The 26,491-nt window shown below is 44.2% G+C and overlaps 2 protein-coding genes and 1 long non-coding RNA gene across 17 annotated transcripts in view; 2 read left to right on the top strand and 1 right to left on the bottom strand.

The window, feature by feature from the left end:
- Positions 1-734: 734 nt before the first annotated feature.
- Positions 735-22,160, top strand: LOC100896763 (uncharacterized). Of its 11 annotated transcripts, XR_013527253.1 has the most exons (8): positions 758-831; positions 1,803-1,959; positions 8,484-8,575; positions 8,877-9,002; positions 12,041-13,204; positions 14,406-14,568; positions 17,878-18,032; positions 21,847-22,160. XR_013527253.1 is itself a non-coding variant. In XM_078350618.1 (6 exons), the coding sequence occupies exons 4-6, from the start codon at positions 8,969-8,971 to the stop codon at positions 14,504-14,506; spliced, it is 1,299 nt and encodes a 432-aa protein (XP_078206744.1). In that variant the 5' UTR covers positions 758-831; positions 1,803-1,959; positions 8,484-8,575; positions 8,877-8,968; the 3' UTR covers positions 14,507-17,849. The 11 variants fall into 11 exon arrangements, 7 of the variants coding, with proteins under 7 accessions (XP_078206739.1, XP_078206744.1, XP_078206741.1 ...); XR_013527254.1 differs by lacking the exons at positions 17,878-18,032; positions 21,847-22,160 and adding an exon at positions 14,688-17,849; XR_013527255.1 differs by lacking the exons at positions 17,878-18,032; positions 21,847-22,160 and adding an exon at positions 14,671-17,849.
- On the bottom strand, positions 21,965-24,400 carry LOC118147829 (uncharacterized). The gene is made up of 3 exons (XR_004734439.2): positions 23,911-24,400; positions 22,602-23,242; positions 21,965-22,097 (listed from the first exon to the last, which is right to left on the bottom strand). It is a non-coding gene; the product is annotated as an uncharacterized LOC118147829 (long non-coding RNA).
- Positions 24,401-24,428: 28 nt separating this feature from the next.
- ZNF445 (zinc finger protein 445) overlaps positions 24,429-26,491 on the top strand; it is a 39,064-nt gene continuing 37,001 nt past the window's right edge. For 3 of the 5 annotated variants that reach the window (XM_035275020.3, XM_078350610.1, XM_035275018.3), the window contains exon 1: positions 24,448-24,525. The gene's annotated coding sequence lies outside the window, so the exon portion shown is untranslated. Of the gene's footprint in view, positions 25,801-26,491 lie in introns of all 5 variants that reach the window. The other 2 variants (XM_035275019.3, XM_078350609.1) reach the window with 2 other exon arrangements.

The raw sequence follows: 26,491 nt of genomic DNA, 5'->3' as shown, positions 1-26,491 counted from the left end.
ACCCTTGAACAGTTGCAAAAGTGTGCCCAGGGCTTGTGGCATTTACTTAAAAGGAGATAAAGAGCTCTCACAGCCCGTGCTAGCCTTATTGCCTTGTTTGGGAATTTCCCCATTCAAGAATTTGATGTCTGGGGACTTGCTGGCTCTATTTCTTTCATTTATTTATTTATTGACATAAAGTCTCTTCTGTCTCCCAGGCTGGAGTGCAGTGGAATGATCTCGGCTCATTGCAACCCCCACCTTCCAGACTCAGGCGATTCTCCTGCCTCAGCCTCCCAAGTAGCTGGGATAACAGGCTCGTGCTACCACACCCAGCTGATTTTTGTATTTTTAGTAGAAACGGGGTTTCATCATGTTGGCCAGGCTGGTTTTGAACTCCTGACCTCAAGTGATCCACACCCTCGGCCTCCCAAAGTGCTAGATTACAGGCGTGAGCCACTGTGCCCTGCTGCTGTCCCTGTTTTCATCCCTAGCTTTGGATTCCTTTCTTCCCTGAAGGGAGAGAGGCCTCCAGGGCAGCCCCGCAGACCCGATGGGAGGGATGTAGGAAAATAGGCTAAAGCCGATAGAGGTCTGGAGCGCGCCTGGGCATCCGAGCGTGGAAGGGAAGTGACCAGAGGCAGGAGGTGAGGGATGTTGTACAAGCGCAGCCGCCCGCCGCCCCAGGGCCAGGGAGCAACTGAGACATTGGCCCGCCCAGTTTCCTAGAGAGGCCGCGGAGGCCCTGGGGTGGTGACGCGCGTGCGCTACTGGGACCGCCGGGAGGTAGGCGCGGGTTGGGCAGTTGCCGTGGCGGCTTAGGGACCGATTGTCTCTCGGCGGCGGGAGTCGGTGAGCGGCCCGGTGGGGCGCAGGGTGAGGGTGGGGGGTGGGGTGGCTGTGTGGGCGAGAGTGGAGGGCGAGGCCCGGCCTGGAAGCTGCACCCAGGGCGGGGGTCTGGCCGTGGATCCCGCCCCCGCCACGTTGAGGGCGTACCTCTTCGCCCCCGAGGGTTCGGGACAGAGAATCTAGAAGAGTCCTGGTTTCTTCCGGCTTTATCTTTTCACCCAATTATGCAGATAAAGCGCATTTGTTAGAGACAATTAGATAACATGGGAACCTGGAAGAAAAGTGAAAGTAGCCACGGTCCGGAAATCTTAGTCTCCAGGTCTCCTGACATTTAAAACATCTGGCATAATTAGACTTTTCCCTTTTTCTTGTGTTATTTCATTTCGTATCACCTGTCGCTGTCTAACATGACATATATCTGTTGATCTTCCCATAAGCCCCTTGCCAGGGGAGTGCTTTTTGTCTGCTTTATTAACTACTGTTACCTTAGAGTGTGGGATATAGTAGGTGCTCCTAGTAGGTATTTGTTAAATTAATGAAAGAAGGAATATCCAAACTGGGAGATAAGAATTGACAGTTTTTAATGTCTTTTTTTTTTTTTTTTTTTTTAAAGAGCCCATTGCCAAGTTAAGAATGTAAGAGTGACCTTGAGCCTGGAACATTTCCATGCAGAGTTGAGCCCTCACAGTCTGGCTGCATTTAATGCCTTGTGTCGTTCACTGTTTCAGACTTCGTGTGTACTCCTTTGTTATGTTTAGTCTCTTAGGTCAGTGGTCTTCATTCATTCTCTCAGCTTTCTGTATTTCAGACCCCATGAAAGTGGGGAAGGTGGATTGAGATCTTTCTAACTTTACTAAGTGGGGTGTGTGCATCACACCAGCCCTATTGGCTGTGGAGTGGATCTGCTAGCCGTGGGGTATCTTTGCATTGCAGGAGGCTGGATCTTGTGCTCTGTTTCTCTCTTCTTGCTGTAGATAAACACTGTACCTCTTGAGGCCTGATGTGGTTGGCATCTGTTCTCAGAGACCTCAAACCATGTGTTGTTCCTTCCTTGGATGGCCTTTTAAACTTGGCTGCACAGCCTGACCACCTGGTGAATAATGAAACGTCATGGGGATGCTTAAGGATTTGGTATGTTCCTTTTAGGTGCTGTATGGTATTTGATCTTATAAAAATGCTACTTTTATTTAGCCATATTGATGGACAAGTAGGTTAAATCCAGTATTATGTTATTACAAAGGATATTCTAGTGAATGCCTGTGTAAATGTCTGAATACCGGTGCAAGTGTTTTTTCAGAGCAGATTCTTACAAGTTTAATTTCTATAGCATAAGGAATATGTCTTTTTGGTTTTACTGTGGACTTTCAAACTATCCTTCCTGTGCTATTACATTTCCACTTCTATTAGTGGTTTGTGTTTGGTGTTCTTTTCTTTTGGACAGAGGTTTTTTTCATATTGATGTATTCAAATATATTCACTCTTTTCATTTTGTTGTCTTAAGAAATTCTTGCTTACACCAGGGTTCTTAGAGTCTTTATGGATTTTTTTTTTTAGCTTTGTTTAAGTTTCTTTAGCTAGAATTTACTTTTTATGTGATTTTATTTGCTATTTTTATTTGCCTAGCCAGTTGTCCCAACACAATGCATTGACTAGTTTACTCTTTCCCAGACTTGTAATGCTACTGTTACCAATTCTCAAGAGTAGTTATTTGACTTCAGTGGGTCCTTTACCTGCCTGGTGGTGGTCATGCCAGTAAAATGAGACCAGGTTCCATTAAGCAGAGTGGAAACTTTGTTGATGAAGGAATGGAGAAGGGAAGCTCATGCTCAAAGCACCTTCCTATGGGTGTGGGGAAGGGAGATTTTTAAGATCTCTTAGGACATGTAGTAGGGCACGGATTCCTGGAAAGAGGTGGGGCCCAATGGGAAGAACAGGAGTGTGCTCAGTCTCATTCTTTTGTACCCAGCATATATGTGCCTAGCAAAGTGCTTGTCTACCTTCTAGGTGGAGATTTTTATTTTTATTTATTTATTTGAGACAGAGTCTTGCTCTGTCGCCCATGCTGGAGTGCAGTGATGCAATCTTGGCTCACTGCAACCTCTGCCTCCAGGGTTCAAGCAATTCTCCTGCGTCAGCCTCCCAAGTAACTGGGACTACAGGTGCGTGCTACCATGCCTGGCTGATTTTTATATTTTCAGTAGAGATGGGGTTTCACCATGTTGGCCAGGCTGGTCTTGAACTCCTGACCTCGTGATCCACCCACCTTGGCCTCCCAGAGTGCCGGGATTACAGGTGTGAGCGTGGCCTAGGAGGAAATTTTAATATGTTAATGAAGCAAGGATTCAGGCCTGGGTAGTACTGCTGAGTTAAGTTCTCTTATTTGTGGTTACTGATATCTGGCCTTTGTCTACATAAGCAAGCACAGCTGCTGGCACAGGTTAATTTTACAGGTTCTGGGCTCTTTAAAAGAAGATCATGCTGCTATAAGTAGACAGGGCCTCCAGGGATTGTAGGAATTTAATCAACATGAGCAATCAGCCTGTTTTACAGCTTCCTGCCCTGCAGCCTATTTCTTCCTAAATTCTGTGTGGATTGCAGTCACCTAGTTAGTTAAAACTACCTCCTGGCTGGGCATGGTGGCTCACGCCTGTAATCCCAGCAGTTTGGGAGGCTGAGGCGGTCACAAAGTCAGGAAATCACAAGGTCAGGAGTTCAAGACCAGCCTCACCAACATGGCAAAATCCCGTTTCTCCTAAAAATACAACAATTAGCCAAGTGTGGTGGCATGCACCTGTAATCCCAGCTACTCAGGAGGCTGAGAATAGCTTGAACCTGGGAGATGGAGGTGGCAGTGAGCCAGGATCAAGCCACTGCACTCTAGCCTGGGTGACAGGGCGAGACTACGTCTCAAACAAAAACAAAAACAAAACCCAGCTCCTGACAGACCGTAGCAACTTATAGATGAACCCGAGTGAACTTTTCTCATTACCATGCTAAAGTCTCCACCTGGGGAGTAGCTACATAACATGTGACCTATGCGCTGGCATAATGACTTACTGCATCTGCACCTCTGGAACCCCTCCTATACATGTGATGATGTACCCTCTCCCCTCTCCATTGACCCATAAAACTCTCCTGTTACTTTTCCCTAGAGAGACACTGCTTTGAAAAATACTCCCAGTGTTCTCCTTACACCAAGTAATAAAACTCCTATTGATCAAAACTTGCGTTCTCACAGTCATTACTCGCCAGGTGAATGAACCCCGTTTTTGTTTTGTTTTGTTTTTAGGTAACACTGTGGTGATACTACCTCTATCATACATCAAACATAAAATTAGCTGGGCAAGGTGATGCATGTCTGTAATCCCAGCTACTTCGGAGGCTGAGGCTGGAGAATCACTTGAATCCAGGAGGTGGAGTTTGCAGTGAGTGGAGATCACACCACTGCACTCCAGCCTGGGCAACAGAGCAAGACTCCATCTCCATAGAAACAAAAAACCAAAACTTATGTATATGTATAAGCCTGTGTCAGGATTCTGTACTTTTTCTTTTATCTATGGTTTGCATGTTTCTTCTAATATATGCTGTTTTAGGTACTACAGCTTTACATTAAGCCTTATTATCTGGTAGAACAAAGCTTTCTACATATAAAAAGTTTTCTTATTTTACTCATTCGTTTGCATTTTAGAATATACTTATCAAGCTCTAAGAAAAATTACATTGTAGTTAGCTGGGATTTTGTTGACTTTGAAGAAGTGTGTTTTCTCATACAAAATGTGTATCTGTTATGTCTTTTGGCAGAGTTTTCTATTTCTCCACTAAGGTCTTGTACATTTTTTATTAGCTTTATTTCTGAGTACTTTATATTTTTGTTGCTATTGTATTAATTCATTTTCTGATTGGTTGTTGCTATTGTGTTGGAAAGTTATTGAGTATATGTTGAATATATATTCAATCGCCTTAATGTCCCATCATGTTCTGTTTTTTGGTTCATTCTGTTTACTTTTTTAGGTGATTTTTCATATCATTCTTGAGTATATTTGCTTTGCATCTTTCTTGTCTAACAGTTTGTTGCATATTTTTTTCTTGTGTAATTGCATTGTCTAGGATTACATTGTATGATTGTTCCCATTTTTAATTGCAAAACTTTTTGTGTCTTTACCATTTAGTGTCAGGTCTGTTGTAGATTTCTTTGGTCTATTCTGCATGCCAGTTTAAGGATGTCATTATTCCTGGATTGTTAAGAGAGTGCACAAAAAGGAGATATAGTTATTTAATTTTAAGAGAATACCAATACTGTAAATAGCTTTATGCCAATAAATGTGAACAGCTAGATGAATACCTTGATTGTTTCTTCCCTTTTACTGTTACGTATAATGCTGCTATGAATATTTGCGTATGAGTTTCTGCATGGACATCTTTTTTTTTTTTTTTGAGATTGAGTCTCGCTCTTTTGCCCAGAGTGGAGTGCAGTGGCACAATCTCAGCTCATTGCAACCTCCGTCTTCTTGGTTCAAGCAATTCTCCTGCCTAAGCCTCCCAAGTGACTGAGATTACAGGTGTATGCCACCATGCCCAGCTAATTTTTGTATTTTTAATAGAGACAGGGTTTCACCATGTTTGTCAGGCTGGTTTCAAAACTCCTGACCTCACAATCTGTCCACCTCGGCCTCCCAAATTGCTGGGATTGCAGGCGTGAGCCACGCACCTGGCCTGTTTTCTTTTATCTTGGGTGTATATGTAGGAGTAGAATTGCTAGGTCAATTAGTAAATGTATGTTTAACTTTGTGAGGAACTGTCAGACTGTTTTCATATGCGTATGCATCAATTTACATTTCCATCAGCAGTGGATAAAGTTTCAATACCTACATATTCTCACTGATTTTTTTTTTTTTTTTGAGACAGGGTTTTACTCCGTCCCTCAGGCTGGAGTGCAGTGGTGTGATCTCAGCTTACTGTAGCCTCAACCTCCCAGGCCCAGGCGATCTTTCCACCTCAGCCTCTGGTAGCTGGGACTAGAGGCATGTGCCACCAGGCCTGGCTAATTTTTTGTATTTTTTGTAGAGATAGGGTTTTGCATTGTTGACTAGACTGGTCTTGAACTCCTGGGCTCAAGCAGTCCACTCATCTTGGCCTCCCATGATTGCTTATTATTATCGGATTTTCGTTCTAGCCACCTTACTGGGTGTGAACTACTATCTTATTGCTCTGTTAATCTGCATTCCCTGATGACTATCCTGTGCACTTACTAGACATTTTAACACTTTCTTTGGAGAAATGTCAATTCAGACCCTTTGTCCATTTTTATTTTTATTTTTATTTTTGAGCTGGAGTCTCATTCTGTCACCAGGCTGGAGTGCAGTGGCGTGATCTCAGCTCACCGCAACCTCCACCTCATAGGTTCAAGTGATTCTACTGCCTCAGCCTCCTGAGGAGCTGGGACTGCAGGTGTCTGCCACCACACCTAGCTAGTTTTTGTGTTATTAGTAGAGACGGGGTTTTGCCATGTTGGCCAGACTGGTCTCAAACTCCTGACCTCATGTGATCTGCCTGCCTTGGCCTCTCAAAGTGCTGGGATTACAGGCATGTGTGCCCTGGTCCCATTTTAAAATTTGTTATTTTTTTCTTTTTATTATTGAGTTGTGATATATAAATAATATAAATATATATTCTCTCTGTATGAAGAATATAAATATATTTATTCTTTGTATATTCCAGATACAAGTCTTTATCAGATATATGATTTGCCAATGTTTTCTTCCAGTCTGTAGATGCCTTTTCACTTTCTACTTATTATCTTTTATGCACTAGAGGTTTTCCTTTTGATAAAGTCCAACTTATTTATTTTTTCCATGTTTCATATGATTTTGGTGTGCTTGTGGTAAGAATCCATTGCTAAATGGAATGTCACAAAGACTTACACCTAGAGTTTTAGTTGTTGTTGGTGGTTTTTTTTTTTTAACAGAATCTCGCTCTGTCGCCCAGGCTGGAGTGCAATGGCAGGATCTCCGCTCACTGCAATCTCCGCCTCCTGGGTTCAAGCAGTTCTCCTGCCTCAGCCTCCCAAGTAGCTGGGATTACAGGTGCCTACCACCACATCCAGCTAATTTTTTGTATTTTTAGTAGAGATGGGGTTTCACCATTTTGGCCAGGCTGGTCTCTAACTCCTGACCTCAGGTGATTCAGCCACCTCGGCCTCCCAAAGTGCTGGGATTATGGGTATGAGTCACAGAGCCTAGTGAGTTTTAGTTCTTATATGTAGGTCTTTGATCTTTTAGAAGTAATTTTTATAGAGTGAGGTAGAGCACCATCTTCATTCTTTTGCATATAGATGATACCCAGTTGTCTCAGCATCATGTGTTGAAAAGATCATTCTTTCCACTTTGAATGATCTTGGCAGCATTGTAAAATAAAGACTATAGATGTAAGAGTTTATTTCTGGGCTCTTAATTCTAATCCATTGAACTGTATGCCTGTTCTTATGCCAGGAATACAGTAACTTGAAGACTGTTGTTCTATAGGAAGTTTTGAAATTGAGACGTTTGAGTCCTTCAACTTATTATTCCTTTTTTTTTTTGAGACGGAGTTTCGCTCTTGTTACCCAGGCTGGAGGAGTGCAATGGCGCAATCTTGGCTCACCGCAATCTCCGCCTCCTGGTTCAGGCAATTCTCCTGCCTCAGCCACCTGAGCAGCTGGGATTACAGGCACGCGCCACCATGCCCAGCTAATTTTTTGTATTTTTAGTAGAGACGGGGTTTCACCATGTTGACCAGGATGGTCTCGATCTCTTGACCTCGTGATCCACCCGACTTGGCCTCCCAAAGTGCTGGGATTACAGGCTTGAGCCACTGCGCCCAGCCTTATTCTTCCTTTTTAAGAATTGTGACTGTATGGGTCTCTTGAATTTTAACATAAATTTTAGGATCAGCTTTTGACTTTTAAAAAGATGCCCCCTGGGAATCAGTTAGGGATTGTGTTGAATCTGTAGATCAGTTTTGGGAATATCCATCAGACTTGTGTTTGAAGAAGACAGAATTAAAATGGTTTGGCCAGTGTGTGAACTCATTGACATAACTTGGGAAATCCAGACAGGAAGGTAGTAAGAACATACATTCTAGACACTGAACTTAAGGTGTTGCAGGACCCCGAAGTGAAACATCCCATAGACAGCAGGAAGCATGTGGTGGGGGTCTAGGAGAGAAGTAAGAACTGTGAGAGCAGTATTAAAGTGATGAGAGTTGGTGAGATTGCTGACAGAAAGAACAAGGAAGCACGGGGGCCTGAGTTGTAAGGAGTGTCCATAATGAGAGTGCAGGAGCAGGAAGAGGAACCGGGCCATGAGGAACCACACCTGTGAGGGGAAAGTCAGGGCTGGCTGGTGCTAGAGAAGCCATGGGAGAGTGTGGCCAGAATAGCTTCCTTGAAAAAGGTTCAAGAGAGTGGGGGCTTGGAGGAACACCCAATTCTCAGCTTGACCTGGGACCCTGTACTGTGCCCTTCAGGGCAAATTCACAGCACACTTGGGATAAGGCCTTATTATGGAAGACGGTAAGAATCAGTGTGTGTGAGGTGCCTGGGTTCTTATTGGGAACATAGATCTCACGGGAGCTGGAAGCAGGGCTTGTCCCACTCATAGCTTTCTTTCCTCCCTCAGCTCAACCTGCTTCTCCGGTTCCTACCCTTCCTCAAGTGGGAAACTCAGGAGACCAAGCAGGGGCAACTGTACTTCGGATGGTCAGGCCCCAGGTGAGCTTGGCTCTTTCTGTTTTTACCACGTCCCCAAGACTCTGGTCCAGGAATGGCTAGAGGTCTCACCACCAGCACTCTGCCCCATCCAAGACTGTTCCCATGTCTCTCCTGCCTAATTGCTTCCCTGGAGGTAATGGATTCTGTCTTGCCCTGGACTTGTCCTTTTTGAGGTATCATCTCAGCTCCTCTCTCCCACACTTTTGCTCATGAAGATCCCATACTCTGTGCCCTCTGTACCCTGATGACTCTGCCCTTCAGGCTGTGAATGTTCTTGAGTGATTGGAGCTTGTCATTTCAGGATACTGTGGTGTTTGAGGACCTGTTTGTGGACTATACTCAGAAGAAATGAAATGTCCCACACTCAGCCAGAGAGCAATGCACTAGAACGTGATGCCAGAAAATGACCACAGCATGGCCTCCTTGGGTAATGATTCTCTTTCCTAGTCACTTAGAGTCTACATGCTGCACATTCTCTTTGTTATATTCCTTGTCTTTTTAAACTTTTTACTATGAAAATTTCCAGACATGGATAAATGAAAGTGAATTATATAAGAGTCAGTATGTGTGGAGCTGCCTGAGACCACTTGAATAGGGACTTCTTTGAACCCATCACTCAGCTTGAACAGTGATCAGCATTCTCTTCACCTCGTTATTGATTGACATGAGGTGGTTTAGGTAGAGTGTTTTTGGTTGTAAGAAGAGAGAGCCGCTCAAGTTATTGTAAGTAAGGAGCTGTGAATCGTAGACTTAAAGGAATGGGAATCCAGAATAAACTGATCAGCTAGACCAGACTGTGGGAAGCAGTGCCTTGACTCAGGGCAGCCTGGGAGCCAGAGCAGCAAAAGCAAAGGGATGTTGATGCCTGTGTTCTGGTGTAAATGTATTGCAGCTGCTCACAGTGTATCTGTTTTCTCTCTACTTGTCCTCCTCCTGCTGCCCATTTTCTTCACTGTGAATCTTTTGTCCTTTTCATAGCTCTTTCCTAATTGTACTTCTTGTCCCCTTATATTTGTTGCTTGCTGTGTCTCCTAATGGCTTGGCTTCTCTCCATGCATCACTTCAGCTTCTATTGCTACTGATAATTGCCTTAATTTTGACCTATCGCCAGTTCTAAATTTCCTTTGAGACGGATTCCCATTGCTGTGGCCATTACTCATCATCTCATTGGGGCAGAGCTTTGGCTCAGGCCACAGCAGAGACTGAAGACCAACCTACAGATAAGCTGCCCTTGGGTCTAGTACCTGGTGCTGGTCCAGTCACTTGTGGCTCATCATGGATGTTCAGGGTCACTTGCCACAAAGCATGGCTGCCTAAGTGTTCCTCTCTGCAAAGACTGGAGCAGAGCAATTTCCTGGAAGGGTTTCTTGGCAGGGCAGGTACTGTGATTGACGCATTTAGGGCAGTAGACAACTATGGAAAGGGCGGGCTTAGGAATCATTGATCCAGACATCTTTAGCTTTCCATAGGCTAACTGGTATGATGGTTATGGCCCTGATTCAGATGTGATTGAAAGGAACCCACATTTTGGTGTTTTTCCATAGCCATGATTACTCTGCTGTGTGAGCACTGCTCAGTACCAAGCTTGGATTTTCTGATCTTTTCAGGCAGATTCGTGGGAAGAAAAACACCAGCCGAGGTATATAGAGAAAAAGAGTTTATTTACAAAGAAAGGAAAAAAAAAAGTTTATTTACAAGGATACCTAGAGACGCTCACAAACTTCAACACCGGCAATAAAGCAGCACGGGTTTTCGCAAGTCCAAACCACCATCGAAGCTCAGTTCGGCTTCTGCTAAACAATCTTTTATACCTTTTAAAACAAAAAAGGGTCAAGTCAGGACACTGTCCACGTCTTCATCATGTAACTAACATCCTTGAGGTGTTTACCAAAAATTGGATCAGGGAACTGGCCAGGTTCCCAGGTCCGGCTCTTCAGAGCCTTTTTTTGCATTGGGAAAATTCTGAGCTCGGAATACTCCCAATGATAAGGAAATGAAGACAACATAAAGTCTGTCCATGACTTGTAAACTTAATTAACTCCTTCTGTTCCATTACATCTACCTTCTCCCAGATTTTGTATTCAGAATTCCAGAGGCAAATATTTACCTGTTGAGTTACTTTATATTCCAAAGAATCAAAGACTTTTTTTTTTTTTTTTGAGACAGAGTCTCGCACTGTCACCAGGCTGGAGTGCAATGGTGCGATCTCGGCTCACTGCAGCCTCCACCTCCTGGGTTCAAGCAGTTCTCCTGCCTCAGCCTTCTGAGTAGCTGGGACTACAGGCATGCACCACCATGCCCAGCTAATTTTTGTACTTTTAGTAGAGACAGGGTTTCACCATGTTGGCCAGGATGGTTTCAATCTCTTGACCTTGTGATCTGCCCACCATGGCCTCCCAAAGTGCTAGGATTACAGGCATAAGCCACTGCACCCAGTCTGCCAAATTTTAATTTATATTTCTTTTTCTTTTTTTTTTTTTTTGATGGGGTTTCACTCTTTGTTGCCCAGGGTGGAGTGCAGTGGCGTGATCTTGGCTCACTGCAACGTCTGTCTCCCGGGTTCAAGTGATTCTCCTGTCTTGGCCTCCTGAGTAGCTGGGATTACAGGCCACCACACCCGGCTAGTTTTTGTATTTTTAGTAGAGATGGGGTTTCACCATGTTGGTCAGGCTGGTCTTGAACTCCTGACTTCAGGCGATCCGCCTGCCTCAGCCTCCAAAAATGCTGGGATTGTAGGTGTGAGCCACCATGCCCGGCCATAATTTATATTTCAAATAATTGATATCCCTGTTATTTTTACTGGGAGTACACAGCTGGCTCCTATCAGGCCAGTGCACTGAGGGCCAGCGGCATCTCCACTTTTAGAACTCTGCTGTCTCCTTCAATACTGCTGTCCAGCTTTTCTGAACCGATAGCTTCTCCAAATCTTTGTACTGTCCTTTCATACCAGATCTCTCCTTTTTGTACACTTTCCTAATCATACCCTCATAGTAGAAATTTCTCAATTCATTCCCATCTTTTCCTTGTCTCTTTCTTATATTTGACTTGAGGTATTTGCCAGCCTTCCTTCTTCCAACATGTTTTCTAAGAACCATGGAACCATAGAATGTCATGGTTGAAAAGCAACTTGAAGTTCACCGTTTTACTAAAGAGACAGCATAAGAGTGACTTCTATAAGATCACAGCATGCTTTGCAGTCTAGTCTGTTGCTTTCCAATGGCCCTTCTGACTTGGCTGTGCTGGCTCAATATCTTTTTTCCACCCTCCTCCACTGACCATCTTTTTTTCCTTGTTTTTCTATCCTGAAGATCCAGTTGAGCTATTTCTTATTTTGCTCTTGTTCTCAATGTGTCATCTCATTTCTTAACCATAATGTGACTTTTTTTCAGGTACATAAGCTCTGTATGATTCTGTTTCTTTAACAGGAAAAGAAATGAGTAAAAGTTTTCTTATTTCTTTTGGCAGCAGGTAGGAACTTGATGGAGTGTTCGGAGTTGACTCTGAAGCAGGAAATTTTTAAAGGATCAGAGTCATCTAATAGGACATCAGGGGGACTCTTTGGGGTGGTTCCTGGGGGAACAGAGACTGGAGATGTTTCTGAAGATACTTTGAAAGAGTTAGAAGGACAACCCTCAAATGAAGAAAGGAGCAGATTAGAAAATTATTTCTTGGAAATAACAGATGAGGATAAGAAAAAATCTACAAAAGACAGATATGAGGAATATGAGGAAGTTGGGGAACATCCATATCTATCTTCCAGTCCTCCTGAACATGAAGGAGTTTTAAAGGGACAGAAATCCTATCAGTGTGATGAATGTGGCAAAGCTTTTTATTGGAGTTCACACCTCATTGGTCATCAGAGAATCCACACTGGAGAGAAACCCTATGAGTGTAATGACTGTGGGAAGACCTTCAGGCAAACCTCTCAGCTCATTGTTCATCTCAGAACCCACACAGGGGAAAAACCCTATGAATGCAGCGAGTGTGGAAAGGCCTATAGGCACAGCTCCCATCTCGTTCAACACCAGAGACTCCATAATGGGGAGAAACCCTATAAATGTAATGAATGTGCGAAAGCTTTTAATCAGAGCTCCAAACTCTTTGACCACCAGAGAATCCATACTGGGGAGAAACCTTATGAATGCAATGAGTGTGGGGCAGCCTTTAGTCGGAGTAAGAATCTTGTTCGACATCAGGTCCTGCACACTGGTAAGAAACCTTACAAATGTAATGAGTGTGGGAGAGCGTTCTGTTCCAATAGAAATCTCATTGACCATCAGAGAACCCACACTGGGGAGAAGCCTTATGAGTGTAGTGAATGTGGCAAAGCCTTCAGTCGGAGTAAATGTCTTATTCGACATCAGAGCCTCCACACTGGGGAAAAGCCATACAAATGTAGTGAATGTGGGAAAGCCTTCAATCAGTTCACTCAGCTCATTGACCATGAGCGAATTCATACTGGAGAAAAACCATTTAAATGTAGTGAGTGTGGTAAGGCATTCAGTCTTAGTAAATGTCTTGTTCGGCATCAGAGACTTCACACCGGTGAAAAGCCCTATAAATGCAATGAGTGTGGAAAATCCTTCAATCAAAACTCGTACCTCATTATACACCAGAGAATTCACACTGGTGAGAAACCCTATGAATGTAATGAGTGTGGGAAGGTCTTCAGTTATAATTCTAGTCTTACGGTACATCAGAGAACCCATACTGGGGAAAAACCGTATAAATGCAATGGTTGTGGGAAAGCTTTTAGTGACAGCTCACAGCTTACCGTGCACCAGAGAGTTCACACCAGAGAGAAACCTTATGAATGTAGCGAGTGTGGGAAAGCCTTTAGTCAGCGTTCCACTTTTAATCACCACCAGCGAACTCATACTGGAGAGAAGCCCTCAGGTCTGGGTCGGTCATCTTCTTAAGGCGTGGTTCTCTCAGACAGAAAGCAAGGACCTTTTGAGTTAAGCTTTCTTTATAAGAAGGATGCTCATCATGGTCTCTGGAGACTGCTTATCACAGTGGACCATACCCTACTTGCTTTTCCTTGGGTCACTAAGGTGGGAGAGTAGGTGTAACTTAGTCTGATCCTTACTTAGTAGTAGGACATTAAGGATTACATATGTCATTTACTTGTAGGTTACCTTCTTTCTTTTAAAAAACTATTTAAAAATCCATCTTGTTAGTATGCATTCCACAATCAGATTCTGCACTTCTCAAGAATAGCAGTTATATTATCTTTATTTTATTGCAGTTCCTCCACTGAACCATTTACATAAAGTCGTTTTTTAAGTCAGTCTACAATATTATTCATCCCTGCCCTTGCTGTCTCCTTCCACAGCTACTTTTAAAATTTGTACTGTAAGCTACATCCTGTCATCATTTTTGTGTTTTCTGGCTAGGAAACTTTTTCTTCTTGTTTGCTAATCACTTCCTTCACAATGTTCAAGATTTATACCATCTCTGAAAGACTTTCTTCTTCAAATAATTGTTTGTTTCTTTTATACTTCTATTGATTTGGCTTTAATGCTTTAAATTAGCTGGTGCTACAATGTATAACTGTTAAATGTTTTTGTAAATTGTTCTCTATTTACAATGTGATATGCATATCACATATATCCAAAGTATACTCACATATAGTTATGTATGTGTAGACCTTTTCTTTTCTTTTCTTTTTGAGTCAGAGTCTTGTTCTTGTCCAGGCTGGAGTGCAATGGCACAATCTCAGCTCACTGTAACCCCTGCCTCTTGGGTTCAAGCAATTCTCCTATTTCAGCTACCCAAGTAGCTGGGATTATAGGCATGTCCAGCTAATTTTTGGGTTTTTGTTTTTTAGTAGAGATGGGAGTTCTCCATGTTGGTCACGCTGGTCTCGAACTCCCGACCTCAGGTGATCTGCCCACCTCGGCCTCCCAGATGCTGGAATTACAGGCGTGAGCCACTGCGCCCGGCCACATATGTGTATACTTTCATACCAGCTTGTAAGCTCCTGAGATCAGGTATGGTTTCTATTTCTTTTAGTATATACATAATAGTTTGGGTATGCTAGTTCTTAAATAAGTTGTAAAATTCAAATTGCATCATCATTAACGTGGGCATAGTCTCCCCTCTCCCTCAGATCACATCCACTGGAGTAGAAGCTTCTAAAGAAGGAATTGACATCTCATCATAGTACGTCACATATAAAGGCTCATTGATACCTTCTACTTAAAGCCCTGGAAGTCTTACTACTGGTACTTCAGCCTTAAGGAGCTAATGCATTTGTGTGTGAATTAGTGTCTGTTTATCTAGGTATTAGGTTGGGCAGTCACATCCTACTGATGACATACTTTGACCTGCACACTTACTCCAATTCTGAACTATCTGACTGCATCCTGCTTCCTAAATAAAACATATAGTCGGCTGGGCGCGCTGGCTCAACTGTAATCCCAGCACTTTGTGAAGCCGAGGTGGGTGGATCACTTGATGTCAGGAGTTCGAGACCAGCCCAGCCAACATGGTGAAACCCCGTCTCTACTAAAAATTCAAAAATTAGCCGGGTGTGGTGGTGTGTGCCTGTAATCCCAGCTACTCGGGAGGCTGAGGTAGGAGAATCACTTGCACCTGGGAAGCAGAGGTTGCAGTGAGCTGAGATTGTGCCGCTGCACTGCAGCCTGGGTGACAGAGTGAGACTGCATCTCAAAAACAAAAAACAAAAAAAACAAAACTTAGTTAAAATTTACTGCCAGAAGACTTGACTTTCATTGCTGTGATATAGATGATTGAAAATTTCAGCTAGCAGTATTCTTGGATGATTAGAATTCACAGTAATGAGGTTTTTGGTAAAACAGTAGTATCAAACTAATCTATTTTCCATATCGTCTAGTCCTGTCTCACTATAACTGCTATCTTAATTTCAAGATGAGAACTGTGCCTTAATTATCTTCCAGATCATCTTCTACTCTGCAAAGACGTACGAACCAAGAAATAATTCTCAGAGTACTTTCCTTCTTTCTGCAGTCATATGTCAGTCCATGAGCTTGAACCACTTTTCCTTCCACCCTTGCAATAATGGCCCAGTGCTGGTGGGCCTTTGGCTCTAATGTTCACCCCCTTCTCTTTCCATCTCTTGGACTTCTTAGCAGGCTGACAGGATTCGCAGAATGACAAAGGTGGAGGAGAGGCTAGAGGGGCAATGTCAGGCATATAACCTGGACGGGTGACTTTGTGAGCTGTGGTGCATGTTTCAGACAATGCGGAAGAAAGGTAAAAATGTTGAGGATCAAGAAAATCGGAATTAAATGTGATTCTGGGGGAGATTTCTCAGACAAAGTTAGAAAGGATTACTGGGGGCCTAAAGTTTTTCAGGATCTTTAGAAATTATTGAACTAGGCTGGGCCCAGTGGCTCCTGCCTGTAATCCCAGCACTTTTGGAGGCCAAGGCAGGCAGATCACTTGAGGCCAGGAGTTTGACCAACCTGGCCAACATGGCAAAACCCTGTCTCTACTAAAAATTCAAAAATTAGCTGGGTGTGGTGGTGCACACCTGTAGTCCTAGCTTACTCAGGAGGCTGAGGCAAGAGAATCACTTGAACCTGGGAGGCAGAGGTTACAGTGAGCCGAGATCACACCACTGTACTCCAGGCTGCACAACAGAGCGAGACTCTGTCTCAAAAACAACAACAACAACAAAAAAAACTGAACTCATGACACAACTGGAATTTTGCCATTTGTAAATACGTATTTTAAGTGTTTTCAGCTTTTTTTTTTTTTTTTTTTTTGCATTTGTTTCCATTTTCTTTTAAAAGATATGCAGATAGGACTTTTTCCTCTTTAAGTGTGTTATTTTGGGAGCACCCAGATTTTAGGGAAGAGCCTTACTGTGTGAGCACATGAGTTGCACATTTCTGGTTCCCTGCCCTGAGTTGGATTGCCAGTCATGTCTGTTGAACCAGTCATGCCAGAAGAACCATCCTGCCTGTTGGATGCTGCCAGGAGGGGTTCACTCCCCCATGGCTTTTGTTGGAGACCATCTGGCCTGTGGAAACTGAGGCAGTATCCCTGATGATCTCTGAATAGCCAAGAGAATAGTCATTCTTTTCTTGTTTGGAATCTTGGACATTCACAGCCATCCTCATTCCTGACTTTAGATATAATCATATCGGAGCTAAGGGCTTCAACATACACATTTTGGGGATAGAGTTCAGTCCATAGCAATACTTCCATTCTCCTGAACTGCAACACGTCCAGTTACTTCTAGAAGTATTAGTCATCTACTATATTAATAACATGCTCATGGTCAGCCTTTGAAACAAGTTGACCACTCCATACATAAGGTCATAGGTAATATGACACATGCAGGCTGAGCTGTCAGCCCTGATAAGATCCAGGGACTTGCCCAACAAGTGCAGTCCCTGGAGCTACCTGGTCCAGTAACTAGGGGAGTATTCCTGATAAAGTAAAAAATTGTCGTTGGCAGCCCCCACCTACAAGAAAGAAGCTCAATAGCTGGTAGGTCTGTTTGGCTATTGGAGACAATATGTATCACATTTGAGTATTAGTTGGCCTCCTTTAGTTAAAATTACCCACAGCACAGCCACCTCTGAATGGTGCCCTCAACGACAGCAGACTCTAGGGGCCTATCATGCATTAACATGGGCTTGCCATTAATGTAGGCCCATGAAACTACAGGTCTCACTGACTCCTATGCATACAGATTGGAGACTGTGGCAACAAGAGGCTGCTATCAAGGTGCACCAGGCCCTTGGGCTTTGGTCATATAAATTACCCAAGATTTTTGCCATATACATTCCCTTTGAATGGCAGCTACTAGCCTGCTATTGGGTTCTAATGGAAACAGAACACTTGACCACTAAAGCGCTGTATGTGACCTTAAGACCTGAGCTGCCCATCTCATGCAGGTATTGCTAAAGAAAAATAAAAATGGAAGCTGCAGTTTAGAAATACCCCAAGGCTGACCACCTGCAACTGTGTAACCAAAACAAATCATTCTGATTTCTCTGAAATGCTGTTCTCTAATCATAAATGAAATGCGACATGTTAGCTTTACATCCTTGCCAGCATGATGCACTGAAATTACACCAATCAGCTTAAACAGCTCAACTTTCCCTAAAAACAATGTATAACAGCCAATTATAAAAAGGTCAACATAGTCCCCTCTGTATGTATTATAAACTGTGTTGTAACTGCTGTAAGATGAGTTTCTTACCACTTGATTTGAATCTTCTAGATTGTGGTCTGTACTTCTTGTTTGAACAATAAACTTTTAATTTTTTCTTAATTTTATCTGATTTTATTTTTTCTCACAGTGCTCACTAATCCTACTAATAAAACACAAGTTCAGCCAAGTACCATCCTTAAATGAAAATGTTACATATAAGATGGAGCCTGATTGGGATCCCAGGGGGGTCTGCCAACTCCATGAAGTAACTGTCTTGCCAGAGGAGGCTGAACAGCTCATAGGGTATGTTCCCTTAGCTACGTGCACCCCATGGTTCAAAGATGTTTTGGCTGATGGTATGAGTTGGCTTACTGAGGGATTTGTGAAACTCAAAGCTGATAAACACTAATGGTCTGCTGTGGCCATCCATCTTGCTATGGATTGAGTGGTTTTGTTGCCTCCAAAACACTTGTTAAAACGTAATCCCCAGCTGGGCGCAGTGCTGCATGCTGGTAGTCCCAGCTACTCAGGAAGCTGAGGTGGGAGAATTGCAAAGGCCATGTGGCAGCAAGTGAGTATTAACAGGTTTTAGGCCTTTTAAGGCTTGTGCAAGGATGGGATATTGATGCTCGGCAGGATAAGGGTGGTTAGGTTTTAAAGGGATCATGAGGGGCAAGTGGCCTGTAGCAAGGGATGGGGAGGTGGTATTTCATACCTTAAGGTTAAGGTGGGAAGATGTAAGGGGAGCTGTTGAGGGAGGTATGGGTTCAGGAAGGAGGGCAGCAATGAAGTGTGGCTGTAGTCCAGGAATAGTTAAGATACTATTAAGATACTCATGGCCCAACAGGAGAACTGGACAGGTGAGGATGATTAGGAAAGGATGTGGAAAGGAGTGCTGGCCTAATTGACACCAGACTTGGGAAGTTTTGAGAGGCCTGGAAGCCTTGCCATTAATTCCTACAACTATTATGGAGGCCAAGGAGGCAGGTCCTTGAAAAGAAGGCAGCGTGGACCGGGTGGCCTCCGTATTAAGAAGGGGATGGACTTACCTTCTACCATAAGAGTTACCTGAAGCTTGGTGTCCGTGATGATCTAAAGGGCCTCTGAGATGTTTGGACAGCATCAGTCTTCAGCCACCAGACCAAGGAAATCTGGGAAGGAGTCAGCCAGGGAGCCTTGGGTTTGAGCTCCAGGAGCTCTAGGAATGGTGATGTGAGTCAGACAGTCCAACTTCCAGTGGGGGCCTGCACAGATGGGGCACAACTTAGGACTAATCTTGGGCTACGGGCATTCCTTGGCCTAGTGGCCATTTTTCTGACACTTGAAATAAGGTCCTGGAGGGGAGGCAGGACACTGTGGTCTGGACATTCTGAAGTCCTTTTGGGCTGGTGGAGCAGCAGGGGTTTGTCTTACGGCAGAGGCAAGCATCTGTAGTTCTCAGATGTGCTGCCACTCGGCAGCCTCTTCCCTATTAATGAGCACCTTGAAGGCAAGGTTAATTAGGTGCTGCTGTGGGGTTTGAGGGCCAGATTCTAACTTTTGGAGCTTTTTTCTAATGTCAGGTGCTGACTGAGTGATAAAATACATGTTAAAAATAAGGCATCCTTCTGGGCCTTCAGGGTTTAATGCTGTATATCACCTGAGAGTGGAAGTTAGATGGGCCATAAACTGAGCTGGATTCTCATCCTTGAGTGGTCTCTTTTAGTTTGTCATAGTTGATGGCTTTATATGCAGCCTGCCGAAGCTCAACAAGACAAGAAATCATGTAGTCTCGCCTGACTATACCAGGGGACCCTGCCTCGTAGTCCTATTGAGGGTCTTCACAGGGGACTGCTCTGGCACCTTCCTGAGGGTCAGGTTCAAGACGTTGGCAATCTTCAGCATAAGACTGAGCCAGGGTCCAAACCTGCTCCCATTTTTCAAGGATTGAGAGTAGAAGTGAGGATGACATTTAAGTCACTCCAGGTGAGATTATAAGACTGGGTTAAGTATTGAAACTCTTGTATATATTTGGTGGGGTCTAACGGGAAAGAGCCTAAGCGCTGAAGATTTGGGCAAGGTCAGACAGAGAGAAAGGGATGTGCACCCAGACTGTTCCTTTGGCTCCAGCCACTTCTTAAAGGGGAAATTGTTGGACATGGGTGGGGGAATTAGCCACAGGACTGAATTGTAAGCCAGATCGGATATGAGGTGAGGTGGTGATAGGAGGGGCATAAGGAGGTGGGTTGTGGACAGAAGAGTTAGGCTCTGGGGGAGGATTAGGACCTGGTTCGGACAGGCAGGGAGGAGAAAGATCAGAAGGATTGATGAACAAGGAGGATTCAGTGTCAGCGGCGGGGGGTGAAGGAGTGGAAGGAAGGGAGAGGAGGAGAATTTGGAATGAGTCGCACTGGGAACAGTTCAGGCAGGGAGCAGGGACTGAAGTGTAAAAATGCCTGGACGTATGGCACCTCAGACCTTTTGCCCATTTTACGACAAAAATTGTCTAAGTCCCACAAAATAGAAAAATTGAAAGTGCCATTATCTGGCCACTGGGAACCATTGTCTAATTTATATTGGGGCCAGGTTGTATTACAGGAAAAAAATGAGACATTTAGACTTCAGATCATATGGAAGTTGAAGGGGTTTCAGGTTTTTGAGGACACAGGCCAGGAGAGAAGAGGGAGGGATGGAGGGCGGAAGGTTGCCCATGATAAAGGAGAGGAGTTTGAGGAGAAGATAGAGCCAAGGAGGAAAGCAACCACTAGGATCCTCAGTGGGCATCCTCAGCTGGGGTCCTGGGCTGTACAGCTGGCAAATGATCAAGGCAGGCATCCCTGCTGTTGACCAGACACCAAGGGAAGACTGTCTTCCCGAGAAAAGTCCATGACTAATGTTGGGTTTTTGATACACAAATAGGAAGGACCCTATTTCAGAATATTTGTCTCTATTTCAGAAAGTGTATTTCAGAACATCTGTCTGTATTTCAGAAAGGAAAGGTTTGAAGACAAATGGAGATGACTTTGTTATACCAGAGCGACTTTAAACAGAAGCACTGTGCTCTGAGTTTGTTGAGTCCATTTTTAATGGCTGGCATCCAAGAGTCAGCTAGAGCTCAAACCTCTCGGCCCAGAACAAAGGGCAGTCAACATTATTATATCAGTTTAGGGTCAGGGGGTGGTAAGCAGATTATTACAGAAGCAGAAGGAGCAGGTTAGGGGAGAAGGGGTGGGTGCCTAACAACAAAATTCTATTTAAAGCTGGGGGCGGTAAGCAGATTATTACAGAAACAGAAGGAGCAGATTGGGGAAGGGGGAAGTACCTAACAACAAAATTCTATTTAAAGTTGTTTTTGACTCAGGATGTGGGGTAGGCAGTTACACAGTTGCAGGTACAAGATATATGGGCCAGTGGGCCGTTTCTCAGAAAATTGGTTACAAAGATGCCAGGTGGCTGGAACCACAAGCTCTCCTAACAGAATGCCCTACATAGCTCAGGGTGGGCAAAATGGAGTTGGCAGGATTGTTCAAAATGTATTCATCACAGCCAAGCTAGGGTATTTCAGCTTACCCAATCCGAAGACAAAGAAAGGGGTTCTACAGGCCAGTCTGAGGTACCGAAGTCATGGGAAGGCTCTTCAAGGAGGGAGAGCGGGGGTAGGGGACAGATCTCCCTGAGGAGTTTCCCATCCTGGGTTTCGGCACCAAAATGTTAAGCATGCATCCAATTGAAAAGACAACCTAAACAGGCTTTGTGTGAGCAACAAGGCTGTTTATTTACTCGGGTGCAAGTGGGTTGAGTCCAAAAAGGGAGTCAGCGTGGAGGTGTGGGGCAGAGCAGGTTTTATAGGCTGGGGTAGCAAGTGGAAAGTTACAGCTTGGAGTTTGTCATTGTTGACTCAGAAGATTGATCAATCAGCTGAAGCAGGATCCCATTATTTTTCTTGTGGTTTTCCCGTTGCTTCAGACCTTCTAGCACCAGGAAGCCATCTGAAGGCATACGTGTCAGTTACAGAGTTCATAATAGCTTGGCAGTAGTGCTGCCATATTTGGGGGACCTAACATGTAATATATTTCGAATGGCCACAATTACACATAATTTAACTGTTTAAACATTTGTTTTATGTTTTTTTTTCTAGGACAGAACACTGTTCCAGTGGATCACAGTAATCACCATCCTCAGATACATTGCTCTGTTTTATTTTCATCCTAATATTTCAATCCCCCTCCCCCAAACTACAGAGAAGGAGTTGAGTTTGAGGCCAGAAAAGGGGTGAACATCCTACCAGGCCAATTTGTTTGCCCACAGCTGATACTCAGTTTTAACATCTTGTCTCTTTTCTCAAGTCACATTCCTGATCCCCATCCCAGCACACGAATTTTTTCTTCCCTATTTCAAAATAAGAGGAAAATAAAATTAAGGGGGAAATTTCCCTCTTCTATTTGAAAGGCAGAATCCTGATGCACTTTAAATTCCAAAACAAAGAAGCAAATGAACATAAAATGCTTTAGTATGTGCTTTTTACATGTAGCAGGGAATCAGGGTAAAGGAACAATTGTCTACTCCCAGGTTCGCAAATGTTGGAATCATCTGGGGATTTTAAAATCTAGGCTTGTTAGTGTCTCACCCACAAAGATTTGGATTAAATTTATATGAGGTATGGACTTTTTGAAAGCTCTAAGGAGGATTCTAATCTGCAGCAAAGTTAAGAACCACTGATTTGCATGCACTGTTCTTTGCTGCTCCAAGTGTGGTCCAGGAACTGCAACATGGGTACACCTGGAAGTTTGTTAAAAATATTTGTTGGTCCCTCCCCAGACCTCCTGAATTTGCAGTTCAGCCAGATCCCAAGTGATTTGTATTCATATGCACATGAAAATTGGAGAATCTTACCTAGGGCTTTTACCAAGTAAATGGCCCCAATTTGAAAGAGTACAGTGTTCATGAAGTACAGCTAGCAAGGATATGCCTCCTACCAGAAAAGTGAAGAAACCTCATGGTTATAGGCTCGAGTGCCGTGGCACTCAGAGAAATCAGGTATTAGCAGAACTGTGAGATTCAAGAAGCTGTATAGGACTTAAATTCAGAGCTGCAGTCCCAGTGGCTGCTCCCCAAACTTTACAAGTACTAGTGAAGCCAATCTGGTTGATCTGTTGATCACACTAAATGTGCTATCAGTGCTAACCACCTATCACATTGGGAAACATCCAGTAAGTACATCCTAAACACACAGAACCTGCTCAAACTCTTCGATGATGGGAAAATTTTGTTCTCAGACAAAACTCAAAAACTCTTCTCGCCACTATGGGTGGTTCTGAATGTTCTGAATCACTCAAGAACATTGTATCAAGTGGAAATTAATGGACACATTAAGCATTGACAAGCAGTTTCTATTTTCCTTTTTGCATGTGTTGGGTATTTTCCAGTTGCCCCTCCATATTCAGTCTCAGTCCTCAACCCTGCTCTGACACTCAGGAGTCTGAGTTTTCTGGATTGTTCTCTGGCTTCCAGTTGGGTTGGGCCAATGGGAAACTCTAGCAGGAGATCAGAAGAAAGTTGGGTTTAGATTATTTCTTACCCCCGCTACCTTTGTGCTGGACTATGGCTTGGAGGTAGCCCTCAAATGAAAGCCACAGTTTCTCTCAGGTGGCTTGCTCCTAGGGGTGAGAATAGCTTCTAAATGTTGCTAGCCATGGGATGCACCACCCCATGTTGCATCTCCTTAACCCTGTCCACGTTGTGTAAATCGCCCCTTGTGAACTCTCCCCACTTACCTTGTTTGAATGTGCCATCTGTTTATTACCTCATCATCATCTCCCTTGTGTTTGGGTTCTATTTCGTTTCCATCTTTGGTGACTGGGGCATTAAAAAGGGGTGGATCAGATGAGTAAAGCAAAGCCTCAGGGCACAGATGGGCATCATTAATGCCCATCTGTAAGATCAATTGGCAACATGTTGCAGCTGCCCCTGGGAAGCACAGACCAGAGGACTACCAGCAGCTTGCAGCATGCGCTCCAATGGCAGCAGATGGTCTTAGGGCATTGGCTCTGCATCTTCAAGGTTCTCTGGCACTGGCAATAGATGACATTTGCCCTACAATCTCTCCATGTTGATTCACCTCCTCTTCAAGCAGCCTCTCCACCCCCAACTTACTCCTCCCAGATTCCACATATTATTGGCAATGGCATCATTCTTCACTCACCAGGCGAGCCTAGTTAGAATTCACCCACAGGAGAAAACAAGTGAAAGCCGTGAGAAGCTAAAATATGGTGCACCTCTGGGCTGGCTATGAACAAGTATCCCTGGGCATGGTGATGATGGGGATGAGGTCGTCTTGGAAAGGCAGGAGTCCTGGCACCTAACTTCCCGTAGGATCTGGTTCCCCTCTTTGAAGGGGACACGGGAAGAACAAGCAGCTCCCTTAACCCCTTCTCCTGGCCAGAACCAGTCCGCTAGATATTGCTGGCCCTATTTTCACCCCTAGCTTTGGATTCCTTTCTTTCTTGGAGGGAAAGAGGCCTTCAGGGCAGCCCCGCAGACACTACAGGAGGGATGTAAGAAAACAGGCTCGGCTGGGCATCCCAGCGGAAGGGAAGTGTCCAGCGGAGGGAGGTGAGGGATGTTGAACAAGCCTCGCCTCCCACCGCACCCGGGCCGGGGAGAAGCGGAGACGTTGGCCCTCCCAGTTTCCTAGAGAGGCCGCGGAGGGCCCGAGGCGGCGACGCGCGTGCGCGACTTCAGCCGCCGGGAGGTAGGCGCGGGACGTGCGGCTGAGGTGGCTGCGGGTGGACCGATTGTCGCTGGGCAGCGGGAGTCGGTGAGCGGCCTGGCGGGGCGCGGGGGTGGGAGTTGGGGTGGGGGTGGCGGCATTGCGGGCGCGGGGCTCCCCGAAGGCCGCGGCACCCTCGGGCCTGCCCGGGCGGCGGGCGGGGCCCGGCCTGGAGGCTGCGCGGGTGGCTGGGGTCTGGCCGTGGATCCCGCCCCCGCCACGCTGAGGGCGTAACGAGAATCTCTTTGCCTCGCGGGCGTCCGGGCTAGAGAATACTGGAGCCCGGGTTTCTCCGGGCTTTCTCTTCTCACCCAATTAGGCAAATAAAATATGTTTATCAGAGACGATTAGATAACACGGGAAAGTAGAAGAAAAGTAAAAGTAGCCGCAATCCTGAAATTTGTCTCCAGGCCTCCTGACATTTAAAATGTCTGTGCATAGTTATGCACACAGTCATTCATAAATATATATTTTATTATGAATTGAGAGTGTGCTGTTGCTTTTTAAAAAACTTGTGAAGAAACAATCGAGTGCAAAAATACGCATAACATTTACCATGCAATATGTAAACATTTACCATTTAAGCATTTGGAAGTGTATAATTCAGTGAAATTAAGTACATCCATACTGCTGCTTTTTAAAAATTGTAATCTCCTGAATTTGTAGAATGCATTTGTTCTTATTTTGGCTAAAAGTAGTGCTAGCATTATGACACCACTAAAACATGTTTTTGCAAGGGTAATTATGACATCGTGTTTGCAGTTTATTTTCTGTAGGACACATTTACATGAAGCTCTAAATGGTGAAGTGACATTTGTGCAGAAAAATTGCAAAATCTTGTTTGTTAGGGTGATCATCTTTCACAATGAGATAACTATATGAAACAAAGGCAGGGCTCTAACCTGCAGCGATCGTGATCGTAGCACACTCTGACTGGCACAGGCCTAAAAGATCCGAGAATTGTCTCCTTCCCAATTTAAAAGTGGTGGCCAGGAAAGAATGTTACTCTGTTTCAAACTGCTTGCAGTGCAAAACTAAAAGCTCACCATTTTGCAAGGAAATGCCAGGGAGTGGTTTGAGCAGTGATTTGATTAAGGCGTTTCAGAGAAACTCCATGTGTTTTATATGTGTGTGTGTGCATATTCAGGGACCAAAGAATTAGGCTGCTCTTTTATGTTATCTTAATAAAATGCAGACACATTTTGGTTTTAAAAAAAAAGTCTTACTGTAAGCCGAAAAGATGAGATATGTTTTGAAGATAAGCCTCAATGTGCACTTAAAAAGGAACTGACAAAAGCATGAAAAATGGCAAGTATTCCACCGGTAAGTTTTCTGTGGGATATCCAGTAAGAATTAGTGCGTAAGCAGTAATGAAGTCAGAGAGTAAACTATAGTAAAAGCTAACACTGTATTTTGCAATTTTTGATATTTTGTATTAGAAACTGTGAAAAAGTACATTCCTGTGACTCTCAGGTGAATCGTAGGTGTTCTGTAAGATTGAATTTATGAGTTTGTTTTTTTCTTCCTAATCTTAAATTTCTTTTTCCTTTTCCTTGTTTTATTTTACTATGTAGCACCTGTCACTGTTTAGCATACCACATATCCACATATCTGTCTCCTCATAGGTGCCTCAATGCAGTGATGGAACATATTAGTAGGTTGTCAATATAAGCCAAACTGACAAAAGAAGGAATCCAAATTGGTATATAAAAATTGACAGTATTAAATGTCCTCTTTTTTTTTTTTTTTTTTTGAGACGGAGTCTCGCTCTGTCACCAGTCTGGAGTACAGTGCCGTGATCTTGTTGTAACTGAGTGAGCGTGAAATCACCACCGAGGCAAAGACTAGGCCAAATTGCAGGGTTTTTATTGCTGGCGGCCACGGAGGACTCGAGTCTCTCCAACCCGTGGCCCCGAAAGGAGGGTGTCAAGACCTTTTATGCCCATAAACCACCTCCTGGGCGGGGGTGAGGGTGAGGATGAGGGGCTTTGGACATTCCGAGGGCCAGAGGACT

Source organism: Callithrix jacchus, chromosome 15, assembly GCF_049354715.1.
Source record: "Callithrix jacchus isolate 240 chromosome 15, calJac240_pri, whole genome shotgun sequence".
NCBI classification, from domain to species: domain Eukaryota; kingdom Metazoa; phylum Chordata; class Mammalia; order Primates; family Cebidae; genus Callithrix; species Callithrix jacchus.
Note: the sequence above shows the minus strand (reverse complement) of the source record. Positions and strands in the feature narration are given on the sequence as shown.